This window comes from Corythoichthys intestinalis, chromosome 2 (genome assembly GCF_030265065.1).
Source record: "Corythoichthys intestinalis isolate RoL2023-P3 chromosome 2, ASM3026506v1, whole genome shotgun sequence".
NCBI classification, from domain to species: Eukaryota; Metazoa; Chordata; class Actinopteri; order Syngnathiformes; family Syngnathidae; genus Corythoichthys; species Corythoichthys intestinalis.
In genome coordinates this window covers 56766004-56779972 of record NC_080396.1, presented here as the reverse complement: position 1 = coordinate 56779972, position 13969 = coordinate 56766004, and the positions used below count along the sequence as shown (strand labels likewise).

At 39.1% G+C, this 13969-nt stretch overlaps 1 protein-coding gene across 1 annotated transcript; it reads left to right on the top strand.

The window, feature by feature from the left end:
• Positions 1 to 2319: 2319 nt before the first annotated feature.
• LOC130929521 (lithostathine-1-alpha-like) lies at positions 2320 to 13059 on the top strand. Its single transcript, XM_057856713.1, has 6 exons — positions 2320 to 2400; positions 11471 to 11504; positions 11582 to 11667; positions 11827 to 11961; positions 12588 to 12705; positions 12824 to 13059. The coding sequence occupies exons 1-6, from the start codon at positions 2320 to 2322 to the stop codon at positions 12901 to 12903; spliced, it is 534 nt and encodes a 177-aa protein (XP_057712696.1). The 3' UTR covers positions 12904 to 13059.
• The last annotated feature ends 910 nt before the right edge of the window (positions 13060 to 13969 follow it).

The following is a 13969-nucleotide window of genomic DNA, read 5'->3' as shown; positions in this document are numbered from 1 at the left end:
CACACGAGGGAGGCGTCGCTGGCAGATTTCGTCCAGAAGTTGCGTGCACCGAGGGCATCTCGAAAAAATTGCAACAAGGCCATTGAGGTGGCCGAAAAAGATTTTGCATTCTTTAAGCTTTGAGGCCCCCTGACTCAATACTAAATTGAGCCAATGTGCATAGCAGTCTATGAATAAAGCCAAAGGTGCTCTCACCTTAACTTCAGCCTGCACCCATTTAATCCAGAGGTCATGACCGCTGCACCGTCAAAACACTGTGCCATGTGATGATTAGACCTGCAATATCATCGGTTCGCTTCCCACTAGTAACATCTTCAAATCTGACAAACCACTCTTTGACACCTGTGTCCGTTACGCAACGCAGAACCAGTGCGTCTCATCCACCATAACAGAGACAAACAGTGCTTTATTAACTTCCCTCTGGATCTCTTCTGCCATCACTTCAGCAATAGCAGCGATCAGGTCATTTTGTATTTTGCCCGACATCCCACTAAAGACTTTATTAGTGGACAGGTAGTAATGTACGTAGATCCATGTTGCTCTCAGCAATGAGAGACAGAAGCTCCACATAGTTCCCTCTGTTTTTGGATCCAGCGCTTTCATCGTGCTCTCGAAATGAAAGTTCCTGCTTGCCCCCCAAAAAATGACACAGTCGTCTATCAGTCTTTTCAAAATTTCCCTATTTTTCTTCACCTTTTCATTGTGGTACTCCATTTCTCTACGCTGTGAGCCAGGAGTTCCGCTCGTAGTTAGTGGTCTGGAAGTGGCGGACAAATCCTTTTCCCGGTTGTGACAGGCTTGCTTGCTTCGGAGTTTCCCGACCTTGCTGAACAATGTCCCGCTTTTCTTGAAAAGTCCGTCTTGAAAATGGCTTTGACAGTAAATCTGCAACTAAATCCATTTCTTCTCCTCCTTCAGCCATTGCGGGTTGAAAAAAAACTGCTATTAAATGATTTCATTTGTGCAGCTTGCTAGAGATGCAGTTTAATAGCTCAGGCTAGTACAATATCTGACTACCCAATCAAAGCTTGGGAATACGCTGACGTTTCCGTACGCCGGCTAGGAGGCCTTGGTGTCGACAACTCAAAATCTGATTGGTTAAAGCAACAGTTTGATCACCATTTATTTCAAGCTACGGGGCCCGCAGAACTGATTGTAAAGGCCCCCAGGCAGATTACTATGACCCTGTCAACAAATAGTGGCTTAATTTGATTGGTTAAATTTAAATATGTAAATAGACGTCTGGAAGCAACGCAACCAAGGGGATAGCAATGAAAATAAACAAACAGACCTTTTGGAATGATTGAATACATATTCATGGACAAAAAAAATATAAATACCATCAGTCTGTGATTCAGATTTCTTTAGGCCAGCAGAGAAGGCTTTGCAGGCTTTGACAGCCCACCGCTGCTGTTAATTATATCACAGAATGACTGGGGAAAGAAAGGTTCAGAGAGAAATCAATGCTAGATGCCTACCACTCTTTCATCAAGTGTCGAGCTATCAACCGGCGTCATCACCAACGTCTGCTGTGCCGAATAAACCGTCGTCATCTGATGCCTCCGGTTCCAACATGTAGGGATCAATTGTAGATCATCTTTCCTGGGAGCCTTTTCCATAGTTAACGTCTCGAAAGAGGGATTCTGCATGGTTACCTTTGGTGGAAATATCACTGATATCGTTGTTGCTGTTATGCTTGCTGTGGATAGTCTTCTGTTGCGTTGGGGAATTTACGTCACGCTTCTGGGTTTGGGAAGGGACTATTAACAGAGTGCACAATACCTAAAAAAAAAAAACGCAAATTATCCTAGCAGTTACGCGTTAAAAATAAAAACAAATAAATAAATAAAAATGGTTGTTTTGATTAACTCGTCCAAAGTTCATAAATTACACTGATATCTAAAACGCTCTTCAGCTGCTCTTTAAAAGCCAGTTTACAAAGGCAGGTTTTTAGCTGTTTTTTTGAATGCATGAAGGTGTGAACAGGCGCAGATGGATTTAGGGAGTGAGTTCCATAGAGAGGGGGTAGCAACAGAGAGACTCTGTCCCGACATGTTAAGTGTGTTATTTGTGGGGGCAATGCAAAGCTGTTTCCATTAGATGAGTGGAGGTGAACCACATGCATATACATTGATCAACTATAGCACAGGTGCATGTGATAATGGGTATTAATGATGTAACAAGGAAAGGTGGGCGATTCAGGATACTTCCATTTGATTTGGCTAAAAGTGCTGGTGGTTTTAATACAATGTCTATCCCCATATTGGGGGTACAGGGACAGAGAAGGTCTGTGAGGGACAAAGTTATTCAGCGAGTAGGATGGTTTTAAACTGCATCCTGTGCGTGATGGGTAGCCAGTGGAAGGGTTATCTGATCTCATTCGTGGATTCGGGTGAGAAGGTGTGCAGCAGAGCTTTGCATTTCTTGTGGTTTATTGAGGAGTTTGGATGGAGAACCATAGATATTGATGTTGCACTAGTCAAAGTTAATCTTTCACAAAGGTTCAGTTATCTTTTCTTCATCAGTGATCCTTTCCTTATTGACATGATCACGAACCCCATTCCAACCAAATGAGTGTGGTTTTTGCTCTTTTTGGGACATTTAATGGCTCTCTTTAGTGAGTTTTTTTGGGATCAACTCGTTAAAACAAGCTGTGTTTTTCAACTTCCAATTGGCCCCTCATATTTTTTGGTTGCATTAAATATTTAAAGCAATAATGTGAAGTAATTTCTTCACATGCCAAATAGGGTCACAATTAAAGTAATTAAACATTGTCCAACAAATAAAGCATGAAAAAAAATAATTTATATGTTGTATATTTGACAAAATAATCGCGTTTCCGAAGTTCCGGAAGTGATACGTCACACCGGGAACAGCGATGGCAGCTTCATACATACGGCTGCCATTCAAAGCCCTTCAAACAATGATTCAAACAGCGATATAAGCGATACATCAAGCGCAAGGGAGGAGATCCAAGTTTTTGAAGAGTTGGAGGAAGAAGAGGAGCTTGGAATTTTATGTTGGACCTTACATGTATTAGCAAGACGCTAATCAGGATGCAAACAAAGTGCCTGGACTACCTGACATGGAATAGATACAAGACCCATCGAGTTTACAAGATTGGTAAGATATAGGCTATTATTATTTTCATGATTTGAAGATGCTGGCATTTGCACACAATTTTATGTTTTTGTCTATCTGATGACATTGTTAAAAAAAATAATAATTAGACTTCATGTTCATTTTGGCAGATACGGCAGCTCTCGTGCATATAAAAATAATAATATAAAAACGTGGGGGCAAAGAAGGAGATGAGTCATTGATGGCTTTCTCCACTTTATTGTGGCAGCAATAAGAAAACAAAATAATAGCGGACTGCCGCCACATTCAACCGCGAAGTTTTGCTTCTCGCTGATCTCCTCCTCGCCTCCTACTACTCCAGTGTCTCTTAAACGGATCGTGCATAGTGTCTTGTTATGAGCTTTTTGTTTACAAATGTATCGAACACACGACGTGCTGACAACTTTGTCTCTTTATTAACACATGGAGCTAACAGTAAGAACACAGTTCGGCTCAGTTCTCGGCAGGAAGTGGCGTCTAATGGCGTGAGGAAATGTAGTTTTTTAACACAAGCGAACAGATTACAAAGCACCACTTCAGTGTTGTCCCGAGACTACATTTCCCATGATTCACTGCGTGACTTGAGCCGCTCGCTGATTCGCTGCGAGATTGACTCAATGCCGACACGATAAATTGTCACCTGTCAGCGGCTCTCGCGAAACACAAACTAGGAGGCTATCAAGCGATCACCGTGAAAGAAACGCCGAATCGTACAAATGCAATGCAATGCTTGAAGCATGAAGGTGGAAATACATAATACAAATACAAATAAATGTGCACAGACTCACCGGCGGTGTGTGTCTCTTGCGGCAATGTGACCGTGAATTACTGCGACGCCGACCCGTTTATATGCACATCCACACCCCTTTCCCGATTGACAGTGGATTAACCCTTTCGGACAAGATCGTAGATGACACACAATTTAAACACGATTAACCTAGCAAACGCAACAACAACTATGATCAGGGATTGCCACGAGTTAACTTTCGGCTAAAGTCGCTAGCTTATACTGTTCATTCCACAACAGTTGGCAGCTCTGCTTTGACAAAGTCATCAGTCATCTATCCAAAAATCACTTACTTTTTGGCAAATCCTTGATCATAAGCAGACCGGTTAAGGAAGCAGGCCTCTTTGAAGTGTTTGCAGGAGAGAACACTACTCGATGATGGAGTGAAATTCATTCACTTCGTGCGAATGAAAGATGTCCATTTACGTGCCCTGCTATCCTTTGGCCACTCATACAACTTTTCGTTTGAGTGAGAACAAAACATTGCCACACACCGCCGTGGCATCTTACCGGGAAGCAATGCAACAAACAATACTGTTCTATGGCAGACTTCCCTCGCACTTCTGGGTGTGACGTAATTTCCGAAGATTGCCGAAGAAAAGCATTTTCATTGTCAAGGCTGTTGCTATGGCTTAAACAAAGAATCTGGAAGGGTTGCGTTAAAAAAGATAACGAAAATATGCTTATAACTGTTTAGCCATTGATATTATTCAAAAACATGGTTGGCCAACCTAACTTCACATTACTGCTTTAACCAAATTATCTGTAAAATCTAGTGATGGTGAGATGAAGCCTCATGAGGCATTGCACCTCATGAGCCAATTGGTTCGAGAAATGGTTCATTTCTTGGAGCTTCATGTGTTCACGGAACTACCTAGTGGCAAACTGTATAATTACAATCATTTGTCTCCCAACCACATGATGGATTCGTTAATTTTTTTGTGTGTGTCTGTTTATATTTAGCAAAATATTGTCTGACCAAACCCTCAATGTACATAGATTATCACATAACTATAATGTATATATTTTTCTGCAACTTTCTTCATTGTTTTCATGTCACAGAAGTTAAATTTGGCATACATCTTCACCAATGGGATCAAACTCATAACCTGAGTGGCCATGATGTATGGTGGGGACGCAGTACCCCCTGAATCATAAAATAAATAAATAAATAAATAGGACATATACATATGAAACAAAAACGCACACATAAACAGCACCTCAGAGTCATATTTAATATATGATATGATGTCTCCAGTAGGTCAGCAGTGCCAAGCAGCTCCCCAAAAATGAACGTACAACAAACCATACATATGAACGTTTGAACTTTTGGGTCCAGTAAGAGGCGTTGCCACATACAGTCAAAGCAGGGCCGGCCCAGCCAATACACAGACTATGCAGCTGCTTAGGGCCCCTGACCACTAGGGGGCCCCCAATATGGCAATTTTTTAAAAATCTATATTCTATTTTTTTACTACACTTTGCTTTATTTGACTTTTGTAAGTTTTGATACTTGATTACAAGCTTAAAAAAATAAAAGTTCTTATCTTCTCTCTTTACTCTTTTAGTAAAAGGTTTGGTGCGATCTACTGCAAGTACTGACAATCATTTGGGGTGAGAAGTTTGAAGTATGCAGTGCAACAAAATCTGATTAATATACAAAATATGGACGAATGGGTTGGATTGCATGTATGGGTTTCACAGTACGCTGTGACGAAATTGTGGGCCGAAAATATGGGCCCCTTTGCTTTATTTTGCTTAGGGCCCCCAAATGGCCTGGGCCGGCCCTGAGTCAAAGTCTCATATGTCACACATGAAGTAAAACCTACTATATATGTATATATTTTTAATGTAGTCTGTGTGGCATTATCGTAATGTGGTAGGTTGTGCAATGTTATTTTTTTCTGATAATGACATGTGCGTATGGCGCCGTTGTTGCATGGATCCGGGCCGGGTGACCCCAGGCCAGAACTCGAACTCATTCGCAAGACGCGTCCAGCACGGTAGGCGGATGCGCTGACCACCAAGCCAGAAGCCCGGGGTACCCCTTTTGCCTGCCAGCGCACCCACATTAGGAAAGGGAGGTTTCGACACAACGGACTTGCGTTAACCCGATACACGTAATCAGAGAGAACAGTAAACATGTTCGTGTAACATGAAAAAGGTTACTGATCATGCTTGTGCGATTTGGACATTGATGTAACGACAGGATGGTGGTGATTTTCATTGTTTTATTAAAAAAAAAAAAAAAAATTCCCACAGAGAGTCCTCTTTCTTGCTGGCTTCATCCTAGTATCAACTACTGTACCCTTCTTTCAACTCACTTAAACTTTTCACTCTCCAAACCACCTCAAAATTATCCAAACTCTCACCTGATCACAACTCTCCTGCTAACACCCACATTTTAAATTTTGCAGGCAGAGGTGTTGATAGACGGAAGCGAGCTGTCAAACCGCACAGCAAATCTAAAGCACTCCATGAAGCGATCACGTGGTACAGCTTGGCAGCGAGGCTTCGGATGTCATCATTTTCGGAACCTCCCCTAAATGAAGCGAGCCTCGGTACGCGCTTCGCAGAAAAGTCCCTTCATTACTCGGCACATGCTTCGAAGACTCGGCACACCTCGTGACATCACTAGTAAAATCTAATTACCGAATCAAAAAATCTCTCTTTGTTGCTTTACTCAATCACATGCTCAGACTGTTACAAAAATATCCTGTACAACTTTATTCAGCATTTTAAAAACTAACTGCAGCAGGAGCAAAGGTTGCTACTGAATATTAAACAATGAAATGTCGTTTAACCAGACAACTTGTTCCTATTGCTGACGCACATGAGCTTTTTAGTCCCACCCAAAGCATTCTTGCTTCATGGCTATAGGCGGCGACTGTTTAACTAACCAAAATTTTATTCTTCCTTCGACAGGCTGGCAACCACTTTGGGGTGTATCCTGCCTCCTGCTCATTGTTGGCTGGGATGGGAACCAGCACCCCTGCAGCCCTCGTGAGTATAAGGGGTTCAGAAGATGAATGAATAATTTTCATTCTTCCGCCTGTCACAGATATGTTGATTGCATCCACTAAGATAATATGCTGGGTGTTCTTTCCCGGGGACTTAATTGACAACACACCCTGCAATTAGTCATTTTAGTTCCTGTTTTACTCAAGGAACTAATAAAGTATTGTTATGGGTGTTTTTGTTGTTGTTGTGAAACCAGAAGCTATTATGAGGGTTGTTAGAGGAACTTCTTACCACAAAAATTTGTACTGAGGTCATAGATTCTATTTGAAAATGTCAACACAATGGCACAATAGGAAATACAAGAATAGGCAGGTGTCAAAACAAACCCTCAAAAACCAAAAATACTTTTCAGGTGTTTTACTTTCAGCATGAACATACAATAACATTCACCACTAAAACATGTTACATTAAACACTCTCAAGCTGATAGAAAGTCATCAGCAACTTAACTACTCTTTACAGCTGAGGTACGCAGAAGAGCATCTCTGAACACCCGACACGTAAAACCTTGAGGAAGAAGAATTACAGCAGCAGAGGGCCACAACAGGTGCCACTCCTGTTAGCTTGCGCTATTCTGGCCATTATTCATTGACTTCTGGCATTAATGGGGCATTGTTAAGATAGATGTCAACATTTTAAACAAAGGCAGAGGAGTAAGAGTAAGAGCGGAACAGGGAGGACAAGGTTTAGAACGTTTTTTTCTGAATGTGAGTGAGGTGCGATAGGTGAATCCAGGGGCGCTGCCAGGGATTTTGGGCCCCATGAAAAGATATCAATTTGGGACCCACCAAAAGTGCCGGGACACATACACACATTTAGAGTATCAACTACAACATTTCCTGCATTCTGGTGAATCTTTACACACTACTTTTGTGCATTTTCTGCATTAATTTAAGATGAAAATATTTATTTTTATTATTATTTATTTATGTAAACATACAGCATATAGAGCAATAATGAATAGACTGATATCATCTATAAGAAATGTACTGAAGACCATCTTTTACAATCTAAATATAATTTTATTAGATATATTCTCAAAGCAAACACCAAAATGAATGACTTAGGATAAATGTTTTGTTTGAATTTAACTATATTACAGTCAAGGGCGTAGGTTTGCAGAGGGGCGGTTGGGACAAAACCCTACCAACTTTTCAGGATGCTTAAATTGTCCCCACCAACTTTTAAGCAATCTTATTTGCATGATGTAACGACTTCAGTTTTATAGGTTATTTATATTGTCTTCCCATATGTTTTAATTGTTGTAATTGACCCCACCATTATTAACCCTTTAACACCTAAGCCTATTTTGGCCGAATATGCATGCATTTGATGTTGCCTTTATATTTCAAAGAAAAAAATGTTCACAATGGCCAAGTTGGGTCCCTTTTTTAAGGACACCTTGAACTTCATGTCCAAACTGCTGTTTTCTTCACTGACCAATTATAATCCACATTTTGGACCCAAAAAGACAAAAAAATCCCAAAATATTTTTTCAAATTTTGTAAAGTTGATGTCCCATTGACAACCAAACATGCTCGACCAACCGGTTTGAAGCTTGATAATATTTATTCAACTTGTTAGGATAAACATTCAATAGAAAAAAATAAGATTGAATAGTTTTATGTTTGACAATTCAACACAAACAGCAAGTATGGTCATTGGCGTTTTTGGCCTTTACACATACTATGGTCAAAACAGGTTATATATAGTGCAAAATAATGAGAAAAAAAAAAAAATCATCTAACACAAAAAGGGTTTTGAGGATATTTCTTTGTGGAGTTAGGTATTATACCCATCATATTATCTAAAGTATATAGGTGCATGCAATCAAGCTTCTCGAACACTCATCTTTATAAAAATTGAAAAGATTATAGTGAAGAAAAAATGTATATAACATTGAAAAAAAGTATTTTCAAAATATTGACAAGAGGTTCAGTTCAATTCAAATTTTTCTGGCATACTACTCAATAAAGTTTTTTTTTTTTTTTTTTTAATGCGCACTCAATAACGCTTCTGCATGAACAGGTCACGGAGCTGCGTCAAACACAACGTCACACAGCCTACTCTTTCGTCGTTTGAGCGCTGCTGTCACTTCTACTCGCCGAGGCGCCGACTCATCCCAGGAAAACAACGACAAATACGGCTCATCTTCTTCCTTGAGTTAATGAAATAATGCATTAGCTTGCACTAAATTTAGTTTTAGAGTCATTCTGAATGTTTCAAAGTCGCTCGCTCAATCCAACCGGCCATTGCTTGCTTCGAATGCCTCCTTTTCCTTAGTTGGCGCCTCGCTCGGAAATTTATTAAAAATGTCCACATTCGGTTCGCCCTTCTCGACATCACAACGGCTCTTGGGATATGTAGTCTTTTGTGCCGCTTTCGGTTTTGAAAAAGGACAAAAACTGATGGAAATATGGAGATAGATACATGGTCCATGCAGCGTTTTAATGCATATTTATGAGTGCAATAAAACTATAAAACTCAAATGACATTATCTCCCGTTTTTCTTGGTCGATTGACTTCAAATAAAAAGTGGTTTGGACATCAACTTCCGCACTTTCAAATAAGACCAAACATGGATTTATATGTACATCTTTTCACCTGTTGAATGTGCCGGTCCATTTTCTCTTCCTAAACGCACATTCGATTGGCTGATGATTTAACCATCACACACACCCATATTAGATATTAGAGATATGAGAAGTTTTTTTCAGCTAGCAGCAGCCACTGTTAGAAATGTAAAAAGACATCACTGTTTTGGAAGTGGAGAACACACCATTAAATTTGCTACTGTAGGTCCAACCTGCATCAGTGTTAGCATAACATTAAACTGTGTGAACTTGCTAACCTGCAAAACTCAAGTAGGATGCTGCTTAGAGAGAAGTGTCCTTCTCTCTGTGTTTTCTAATGTTAACATTAAATAAACTGTGAGAAATGTAGTAACCTCTGCTAGCAACTATGGAACTAGAAAAACGTTAGCAAGAAGCTGCTTAGAGAGAGAGAGGTGCTGCATAACCTCGTACGTAGCTCACACAACACAACATCCACACAACAATCATAATTAATTATGTGTACTAAAAAAAATAAAAAAAATAAAATAAATAAAGTATTATGGGTGCGGGGAGCTACCCACACTATCTTTGTGACTGACTGGTCAAAGGTGATTAACGTCATGAGCACCCCTGATTTAGTGTATCAAATAATTAGGTTCATATTCGTGAGAAATGTAGCCCTGAACCCCGTTCACCCAATCTGTTTGGTATTATTAATGTCCCATCCTTAGCAAAAAGTGTACATGCAGGTTATGCTGTGATATCAAAATTTCCACACCAACTTTCAACATCTGTAGGATACCAAAAAATGCCGTCGTGATTTCGAATTCATGTTTTTGAATGGCTGCATTGACCCTTCGTTTTATTCCTATTAAAATTATAATGATAAATATTCAAATTTGCAAACGATTATCTAATGTTCTAATTTTCTTTGTGGGCCGACATCAGGGCATGGGCCCTTAGAATCAGTCTCACTTTTCCCCCCTATACGGTGCCCCTGGGTGAAACCCGTCATTTGGGTCAAATGTCTTCAATTTTGAGTCTTGTTTAATGAACGAAACCATGTCTGCTCATTAAGTTCAGGTTTTGCTGGCTGTGGCAAAAATTTTGCATCACGTGAGGTTTAAAATTAAATATATGTTATTTTGCAATTGTGTTTTAGCAAGCAAAAATGGTTGTATTTGTATTTTGCAAATTGAGTCTTCATGTGAAATATGTCTGTGGGGGGCTAGTTTTATTAAATGTTTTATACAAGTGCTTGTTTAGTTTACTTTTTGTTTTAACAATTAGAAAAAAACTGTAATCCCGGATTGATAAACCGGAATAACACACTTGAGCTTTTAACTTTGCTTGCAGGCTAAATTAAGAGTCCATGTCGACATACAGTACTTTAGGGGAAATGTGACTCATATCCCTGAACATGTTTGACTGATTGCTTAATTGCATTGGTATTCAATGGTGTGCCAAGACTGTCGGAATTTATAAAAGCTCGTTCTCAGCATCTGCTCTTTGTTCTCCTCAGCATCAAGACTGCAAAGGTAGGATTACTCAAATAGGTGTATGTCTGTGTATGTATACTGTATATACTGTATGTGGGGGTGTTTAGTGTAGGGGGGTGCATTTGTGTGTACATACATACGTACAAGTTTTATATATGTATATATATATATATATATATATGTACATATATATATACACATATATATACATATATATACACACATATATATACATATATATATATATATATATACATATACATATATACATATATATACACATATATATATATACACACACACACATATATATATATATATAAAACAGGTCTTTCTATTGTCACACAGATGGCTCATCTTTACCTGTTTTTTGTCCTTTGTGTGCTCATTGCACAAACCCAAGCTGTGAGTCAAAATACGACCGCTCGATCTTTCCTAATCGTTCCATCTTTTGCTCACTGAATTGAAAAAATGTTCTCTTTTTCTCAGCAACCTCATAGAGGTCAGAGCGCAAAACCAGATGGTATGTTGTTGTGATTATATCCAACTCATATTTAAGATTACCACAAAATCAAATGATGCTCAACAATTATGTTGTAGACAATCACTGTCCTAAAGGCTGGACTCAATTGGACAAGTACTGTTACGTCTTCCAAACCGATGAAAGGACCTTTTCAGATGCTGAGGTATTTGAGACTTTTACACAGTATTTAAAAAAAAAGAAGAAAAAAAAACTTTTAAGTTACGTAGTTAAATGTACATTCCTTATCAAGCACATCTAGTACAAGTGTTTACATGCAGGTCATTTGCCAATTTTGTGTATCATTTTACTTTTATCCAATCAGAGCGTCTGCAACATTATTGGTGGGAATCTGGTCTCCATCAACAGTGGCAAGGAAAATGCACTCGTTGTCGAACTGATTAGGGAGGGTGCTGGTTCTGTTGTGGATACCTGGATTGGACTCCATGATGCAATTGAGGTGAAACTTTAATCAGTACAAAGCTTCTGGCTTTATCAAGTCACTTGTGTTCACGAGGAGTTTTTTGCCATGTAGAAATGAATATGCCCTCTAGACTAATTCTTCTTACCAACTTCAAGGAAGGAAGCATAGAGTTGAGTGCCTTCATAATAGCCGTTATAGCTCTTAATTGGAGAAGACCCCTGTGCCCAACATGTCCTTTAGTTCTACCGACAACGTGTTCTGTATAATAATTAGTTTAACTCTGTTTCGGTCAGCTAGTACTGTCATTTTATGTATAAAATATCAACGAATCTTTAAAAGATTTTCAGCAAAGGCTTCAACTGAAAATTGCAAATTGATATAACAGCGTAATGCCCTAATTTGATGCCAAATTTGTATTTTGTCTTATTTTCCCTATGCTGCTAGTTAAGTTTGAAGGTGTGTCTAATTATTTAAATGCTACTATGTCCTATAGGAAAATAACTTGCTATGGACTGATTGTGAAAACTTTAATTTGTGACTTTAAGATTGTTCTACAAGCTAGTTATTTAAATTCCCTCAACATTTACCAGATGTTTGTCTTGTGTGTTCCATACCGCTAACGCAGCCTTTAGCTGTACTTAAAATGTTACTTTGTTTTACAGGAAGGCGACTTCGTATGGACCGATGGTGAAATCGTTAATTTCAGAAACTTTGGTATGGACCAGCCTGACAATGGAGATGGTGGAGAGGATGAAGACTGCGTCGAGATTGAGTCAAGAGGTCTGTATAAATAGCATTTATTTTCTAAAATAGAACAGCATATATCTGGGTACCCTACATGCAGGGCATTTTCTGTTAGTGGAACTTGCTTAAACCTTGTTTGTGTCTTTTCTTGCAGACGATATGTGGCACGATGTTCCATGCACAGATGAAAATCCATTTGTTTGCATTAGACCTGTGAACAAAGACTGTCACTGATCAGCCATCTCACCATCATGTCTTCTATTATATGTCTTTCCCCAATTACAGTAACTTAGGACATAATATCTTTTATTTCTTATAATTATAGGGTTCATCACTTGATTTCTGTCAGTTAAGCTAGTTTTTATGGGTATCCTCGCAATAAATTGCAGATCTTTTCTGGACATGAAATGTTTGAATGTTATTCCTTGCTGCAGAATCAATTGCGGAATCACTGTAACCAAACTGTACAGCGCAAGTCATCCAAATCAAAGACTTTTGGTCATATGCAATATATGCACAATATTTTAGAGCAATAAAAGCTTGATTGTAAGATAAAAATTCGGAGAAAACAACATTGCTTGCATGCATAGGCGTAATTTTATGGGCCAGGAGGTTGAAACCCAAATCAATAATCAGAGACAGCCACCACAACCCCCCCAATATCATATCATAATTATTTCATTTCAAATTATTATTAAGTATTATCAACATGACAATGTGGTAGGTTTTCATAAACGCAGTCAAATATAGTGACACCACTACATGCGCATTCGCAGTGGTATAAAAGTGATCAGCGCAATTTAGGAAAAGAACGAAAACCTCGTCCCAATAGGAGGTGGAATACTGCTAGGGCACCAGTTCCACCACTCACAAGTCAAATGTTAAATGAACAACAACTATCTGTTGTGCTGTGTCTTATCTAAATTGCAAACTAGACTGTCAGCTAGATTCGCCCCGCACGACATTTATGCTTGTCGCACACAATATGTTTTGAAAAATGATTGCCAATTTAAAAAACGGGTGGGAACGCAGAGTACACGATTATTGTTTGCCGATTATCTGAACAGGTAACAGAGTAGAATTTGACCGGTAATATTCAACTCATACTCAAGTACTGCGATCAAGTACTCTGTCCATCTCAGCATATAACATGTATACTGTACATCAGGGCTGTGCAGAGACTGTTGGAGGGCAGGTGCTCATAGATCAAAAGGGGCACATGAACAAGTATTTAATACACCTTACAACAACATAGCTTCCATTTTAACCAGCTTTACAGGACAATTGGCTGTGATTGTGA